We start from the raw sequence: 7605 nt of genomic DNA, 5'->3' as shown, positions 1-7605 counted from the left end.
GACCTTTAACATGTCTCATACTCGCTAAAATAACATGCCAAATTAGGGAAGGTGGACCAAAAAAAAAAAAAAAGCCCTTAAGCATATATTAATTAGCACACCTCTCATAATCCATTTGATTTGAAAAAAAGAAAGTCAAACATACTTTGCAATTTGCATCAATATTTAATGACATGTTTAGCCAGTCAAATTAATCAACTAATTAAACATTCTCGTTCATATAAAAAACATTGTGCAGCCCATTATTTTTCCATGATATATATATATATATATATATATATATATATATATATATATATATATATATATATATCCAACAAGAAAAGAAAAAAAAATGGTCTTCTCAATTTTCTTGATCAGAATCCTAATTAGTAATTACTACACGAATATCTAATGATTTAAAATTTTTAGGATAATTCCTGATAATGTTCTTCAAATCTTGATAACTATTTTTAATTAAATAATTCAAAATTAATCGTTTTATTATACAAATTAAAAAATATAAATATTAAAATACTAAGTTTTAAAACCATTCAATTAAACATAATGATAAGATTTGAAGAGTTTTTATTATCTAAAAGGTCTAGATCGAAGATATATGGTAATGTGATGAAATTTAGAGTAATGGAAAAGGGCACAAAGGTCCATCCAAGAAATACAGGTAAATTCGTTAAAAATACAGGGCGAGGAACAAAGCTTTACTATGTTTTGCTCCTTGTACACGCTCCAATTCCTTCCTTGGATTTCTGAAACAGCTTGTGATTCTGTCTTCTGTCTTGTATATTATAGGTAACCCGGGCTTTCCTCTCTCTCACCCACAAAAACCCTAATGGCCATTTTATTTTCTGAGCCGAACCCTCGTTGAAAATTTGTCTCTCTCTTTGCCTTTGGAATAGCTGATAATGATGGTGGTGATGATGATGATGATGAAATCATGGGACCCTGATGACTTTTCTCTTTGCTTTCAATGACTTTGCCTTTGAATCCCACAAAAAAAGCTTCTTTTTTTTCCACCGACTATTTGGTCATTATTCCATTTGTATAACGTTCAAGTCAATCTTTTCGTCCCTCTCTCTATATGTTTGGGGCTTTTGGGTTTCTGGGTTTTGTATTCGTGCTTGTTCTTGGTGGTCATTATAAAATTTTAAGTGGTTCGGATTGTACTTGAAGTTTTGTGTGCATTTTTAAAAATTTTAAATTCTGGGTCGTCGGTCTTGGTCGTAGAATGGTGGGAATTGAGTCGCTTTCTTAGGGTTTACTTTTGTTGATAGTTATAAAAATGTATTAATAAAAAAAGGTGGTTGGCGATGAGGAAATCTGGGGTTCTGGAACTAGAAAGGGCTAGTTTTGTTTTTTTTTTCCTAGGTAATATTGATTAGAGCGCTCTTCTTTCTTACCATTTATTTTTTTTTTTCCATATTTGTGGGCTTTTTCCAAATATTGATTTTTGGGTTGTCAGGTCAATATTGGATTAGGAATTGGGTTGTTGTGATTGGGTTTCAATTGGGTTGTTTTTTCCCCTATTTTATTCATCTGGAAAACATTTGTTGCTGAAAAATCTACTTTTGGTAGGAGGAGGGTTAGCAAATTTTGCTTTTGTGAGCTTTCTCGTTTTGATGATGATGAGAATTTTAGAATTTATTTTGATTATGACTTCTTAAGATAGCACGTACATAAAATTTATCTAGGTTTGTCCTATTTCTTTATTTTTCTTTGGAATTTAAGGCTTCTTATTGGGTAGCTGAGGTATCCAATTTGGTTTATTTATGATGGATTTGAGGTCTGAGGATGTTGGAGGTGTTAAGACACAAAAGAAGATGGGCAATCAAGAAGAGAATTCAAAAGTAAAGGGTACGGGAAGTGTTAGTAGTAAAGGTATGATGATCCGAGCAGATAAAATTGATTTGAAAAGCTTGGATATGCAGCTGGAGAAGCACCTGAACCGGGTTTGGTCGAACAACATCGATATCCAAAGGTCCAAAGAAGACTGGGAGATTGATTTATCTAAATTGGATATCAGATATAATATAGCTGATGGGACCTATGGCACTGTATACAGGGGTACTTATGACAGCCAAGATGTTGCAGGTAGTATCTCTGTCTATTTTCTTTTCTCCTCATTTGTATTTTTGTTTTTGCTCTGTTTCTCGAGAAGATGTTGATAAGAATACGAAGTTTATAATTTATAGTTTGTTTGGATTCTTGTAAAGGTTTCTTTTATACTGCTTGACCAATCCGAGATATTGTAGTAATTTTTGAAGCTTGAACATCTTGCTAGGATTGCCTATTGATATGTTGCGTTTTCCTGTCATCGTGTTCTAGCTTTACAAGCATGAGTGCTGGAAAAAATATGTGAATTAGCTGGACACGTCCTCTATATATAACTCTGGTATCAGATCCATATTACATGTCATCATTACTTCTACTCTGATAATTAGCCCTTAAGTTGCACTCTCTGAGTCCGTTTCACATGATGAATTGAGATTTCTTAGAGAAAATGAGAAGAAAATCTAAGCATTTGAATCATCTAATTTGTTTTCTTTTTAATATGAAAAAAAAAAAAAAAAGCTTAATGGCATGGATCAAACTTGTAGGGAAAAACTTGATTATATGATTTACCAAACCTAATTGGCGTTTGAGGCATAAAATGCTCTGCATAATTCATGGTATGTCTGCCAATTTATTTTTGATTCTCTTTTTGGATGGAGAGTGCTTTTGATGATGAAAATGATTTTAGTGTCGAGGTTTAAAATTGATTAACAGATGGTCATATTTTTAAATTTTGATATTAAGATGGAGTAAGACCTAACTAATGCTTTTTTTTTTATAAGTAATAATTCAATCTCATTAAAAGCGTAAGGCACCCCTTAGTACACTGGAGGTATACAAAATAAAACACCTAACTAATGCTAATTACTTGCTTTCGGGTTCTGTGGTTGAGAGTGCTATAACTGCTCTAAGGTCACACTATTGCTCGTGTAAGTTTCATTGCAGAATTGATGAAGACCTAGTGGTCTTACTTCAACGTCAGTTTATCCAGCTCACATACCCTTCACATATCAAAAATCATTTCCATAGGAACCAACATCATCCCACCAATGGTTTTTGCAAAGGACATTGAACTGCTATTTTGTCTTGTCGCAAGTTTTCTTATAGCCTATTTTGGCACAGCTTGGTCTGCTTTCTATCGATTTTTGGAGTAATTTTCTATCGATTTATAGAATCTTCTGACAGATTAGAATTTTGTTTGTGTGTTAGATCATGCTTGTGTGTGTCTGTCAAACATTGTCTGCATGCATGCAAGCATGCACATGCTTATTTCCTATCTTTGATCACACATATTGGGGAGTATAACATTTATTTTACATTCTGGTTCCATCAGAGAAACCATGTGTAATGTCTACCAAAACAGATTGGACAACCTTTTGGGGACTGAACTGTTTGTCTGTTATTCAGACGAGAAGTAATATTTTTTGGCACTGCATATTCGTTAAAATTTCCTCTCAGACAACTTTATTGATTGCATTTTTCATCCGGATGCCAATATAGTATCAATTGAATTAGTTACTATGTGTATGTCACAGCCATATAAATGAGTCCTTGGCATCATTTGTAGTTTTGAGCAAATCTACGTCTCCCAGCCAGGATTTTAAAATTCTTTAGGTTCCTAACTCAAGAAGTAAATATCCTGGTTCTTGAAATATTAGGAATTAATTAGAAACTTGCAAACAAGTTAGTATGCTTTTAAAATTACTGAGAATGAATTTTAAATTGTGTGTAATTCAGGAGACAGTTAATAATTATTAAAATGTTTGTGATAGGACTTGGCTTATAAGATCTCACGGTTGCTAATTATGGAGGCTCACTAATAAAATTGATTACTTATTAAGTTGTTTCCATGTCTTCTTATTAGCTAGACTAGTAGTTTTGTAACACTTGATTCATGTTCATATCAAATTCTCACAGAATTGTCCCGTTTAATATTATAGTGAAGCTGTTGGACTGGGGGGAGGATGGTATGGCCACATCTGCTGAAACTGCTGCTCTGCGGGCATCATTTCGCCAAGAGGTTGCTGTTTGGCACAAGCTTGACCATCCTAACGTTACAAAAGTAAAGCCCATATTCTACAACATGTTACGTTTAATTTATTGACATCTCCACGATGATGAATGACATTTGTTTCAAAAGTGGCTGCTTTAGACTTCACTATTTCCATTTTCTATAACTTGTAAATCTTGACGCTAAGTCTGTAACGTTTCCCTTACCTAATTCCTTCTAAGATATAATACTGTTGCATCATCTTAGTTTCTTGATTTGATATCGCATACTTTTGAAGTTAATTGTATTTCTAAATCTTTTCAATTGTAATTTGTTTTTTTCTTTTTATAAATTTTGATTACAGTTTGTTGGCGCTTCAATGGGAACTTCAAATCTTAAGATTCCTTCTAAAAACCCTTCAATTGATGGTCACAATTCCCTTCCTTCTAGGGCATGTTGTGTAGTTGTGGAGTATCTCCCTGGTGGGACACTAAAAAAGTTCTTGATAAGAAATAAGCGAAAGAAACTTGTCTTTAAGGTTGTGATACAACTTGCTTTGGACCTCTCTAGAGGGTAAGCTCCAGATTTTTCTGACATTGTTGTAGAAAAAAAATTATGAATATTTTTTCCTTGTCAGTAGGATTTGTAAATTGAATTGACAAACTGATGAGTGCTAAACATCTTCCAATGATCTGCAGTCTTAGCTATCTACACTCAAAGAGTATTGTACATCGTGATGTAAAGACAGAAAATATGTTGCTCAATGCTCAAAGAACTCTAAAAATTGCTGATTTTGGTGTTGCCCGTGTTGAAGCTCAGAATCCGAGGGACATGACTGGTGAAACCGGTACCCTTGGATACATGGCCCCAGAGGTATTATGCCAAAACTTTATATGTTAACTTTAGATGTTTTTGTGGGGCAGAAATAGTGAACTATTCAACCTTGTATGTTATGACAAATATCCACTCATGATCGCTGAATAGAAATTTTCTTCTACTGTAATGCTTTCCATGAACCCAGAATAAGAGAATATAAAAACTTACTTAGAAGTTCTTTTTTTTAAAACTTGATTTATATGATGTCTTCGCAATTAATCATTGGTAAAGATATTCCCTGTTTAAGAGGTGGAGTTGATTTGTTTGGTCACACAGGGTCAGTATTTCTGTTTGGTGGAAACCAAAATTGAAAAGAAAAAAGAAACAAGAAAATAAAGCATTACGTTATTGGGCTCCTTTTGAATTTCAAGTTCTTTCTCTCTCTCTCTCTCTCTCTCTCTCTCTCTCTCTCTCTCTCATGCACATATGGGGTCCTCTAGTAGATAATGGATGAGATAACATGCCTAGGTTATGACTGTAGGCTATAAAACTAACAAGTTCTTTATGTAGGTTCTTGATGGTAAACCTTATAATAGAAGATGTGACGTGTACAGCTTTGGCATATGCTTATGGGAAATTTATTGCTGTGATATGCCCTACCCAGATCTTAGCTTCGCCGATGTGTCATCTGCAGTTGTTCGACAGGTCAGTTTGTACGATGAATGAGTGATATCTATCAACAGAAATTTGTGCAGTCTCTGCTGTCAGTTTTATATTATTTTATTTGCAATGTTGTGACTTAATAAGGCTTGAGGTAACTGTTTTGTCATTGTACTTACTTAGTGGGTTTTAGATGACAGTAGGTTATGGTATCCTGTTTTTGGTTCTTAATAGCATTAGAACTGACAAATAATGTGACTAATGAAAGTTTTTGAGTTTAACTATATGCCTAATGCAAGTTTTGGATTTGAAATTTTTTAAGTATGGCCTTCCTTCAAAAGCTCTTTTTGGTTTTAACATGCGAACAAAGCTTATTAGTTATTACAGCTCTAAGCTCTGACCATTTGAAACATTGATTCTATATTAGGAATAATTATTTTTAACCAGGCATGTGTGAGGGGAGTCTATCAGTCTGAATATGCTAACCAGAGGACAAGGATCATGTTCTGATCCATATTTATTGATTTTTTGATGTTTTCACATGTACTTTTAACGTTGCTATAGAAACGATCCATTAACTGTAACCGTCTAACTTTCACAGGATGTTAGTTATTGTTGTTTGTTTCAAATAACTAATGCTTAAAAATTTCAAATAGAAATGAGTTTTGTTAATAATTTAATTAACTTATTTTTATCTTTTATACATTTCTAGTGATTCCTCTTGGGTAAAGTTGAAGCAGGGTTGTCAATATTTGACACAACCCACAAACCCGATATGAATCCAACATGAAATTAGCAGGTTAGAGTTTTGTGTTATCGAGTTTGGGTCATGTCAGAATTGACCCTTAACAGGTTGACCAGTGAGTCGACCCTACACGAACCCGACACTCCAACACAAAATGTCAAAAGCCCTATATTGAACTTTATGTATACCATAACATTTGTTATCAATCTTCAAGGGAGTTTCATACTGCATGGTTTTATTGACAGAACTTGCGCCCAGAAATTCCCAGATGTTGTCCAAGTTCTATAGCAAATATCATGCGCAAATGCTGGGATGCAAATCCGGATAAACGTCCAGAAATGGATGAGGTGGTGCGAATGTTAGAAGGAATTGATACAAGCAAAGGAGGAGGGATGATACCAGAAGACCAAGCGCCGAGCTGCTTCTGTTTTTCCCCTGCTCGTGGTCCCTGATCATTTTTGCACTTGCTTGCTTTGTTGAATTAGTTGTGCCAGGAAAAACGAAGAAATTGGTGGAGCTGTTCGTTCATTTGATTTTTAGGTCTGCAAAATAGTTTTGGTCACTGAGGTTTATGGGAATTTATATTAAATTGTATTCCAAAGTGATTTGTGTTTGTGCTATGGGTTTGGTATTGGGGATAGAGTCATGCTATACCTATAATGGTTGTCACTCATTACTCTTGAGTCTTGATGTTGGAAGTAACAGAGAGCTTAGGCAATCCCTGCCTGGGAAATCAACTTTGTACAGACACAAGGAATAAATATATTTAGATATTATGATATTTATGCTTTTCTTCGACAAAGTACTCACTGCAGCTTTCCTTAGTTTCAATGTAAATTTAGATAACCAAATTACTTTTTACTTTTCTATTAAAATACATTTTGTCTGAGACCCATTTGTCACAACATTATGCCCACCAAAGCAGCTTCCCTCTGCACTCTGCAATGGAAATGAAAATCTCTGGCCTTGAAGTAAAGCAGGTGAACAGTGAGAGAAGGAAAAGCTTCTCTAGCCTTCAAGTAAAGAGAGATGATTTCAGAATACAGTGCAAATCCTAATTGAATTCTAGTGGCCAACTAGATATTTCCATTATTCTACCTAATCCACCCGTGCCCTAACAAAGTGATGCCAATTAGACCTGGATATTTCATGTGGGAAGGATTGCAGCCTCAAAACCTTTTCTCTTATGTGATGTCACTTGTCACTTATAAAAATTATAAAAAATAAAAAAAATAAAAAAATTGGGGGATGTTTTAAATTTTTTTTGGGACTTAAGCCTCCAAGGCTTGTGCTAGGTTTGCCCAATTTTGAATCTCTTATGAGAAGTCAGAAGACTTATCCTGGC

General features: G+C 34.3%; 1 protein-coding gene across 1 annotated transcript; it reads left to right on the top strand.

Moving 5' to 3' along the window:
• The first annotated feature begins 705 nt into the window (after positions 1-705).
• On the top strand, positions 706-7043 carry LOC132177674 (Protein kinase superfamily protein). Its single transcript, XM_059590100.2, has 6 exons — positions 706-2088; positions 3990-4111; positions 4404-4612; positions 4738-4912; positions 5426-5560; positions 6506-7043. The coding sequence occupies exons 1-6, from the start codon at positions 1767-1769 to the stop codon at positions 6710-6712; spliced, it is 1170 nt and encodes a 389-aa protein (XP_059446083.2). The 5' UTR covers positions 706-1766; the 3' UTR covers positions 6713-7043.
• Positions 7044-7605: the final 562 nt, after the last annotated feature.

Source organism: Corylus avellana, chromosome 4 (assembly GCF_965113065.1).
Source record: "Corylus avellana chromosome 4, dhCorAvel1.hap1.2, whole genome shotgun sequence".
Classification (NCBI taxonomy): domain Eukaryota; kingdom Viridiplantae; phylum Streptophyta; class Magnoliopsida; order Fagales; family Betulaceae; genus Corylus; species Corylus avellana.
This window is presented reverse-complemented; position numbering and strand designations above follow the sequence as displayed.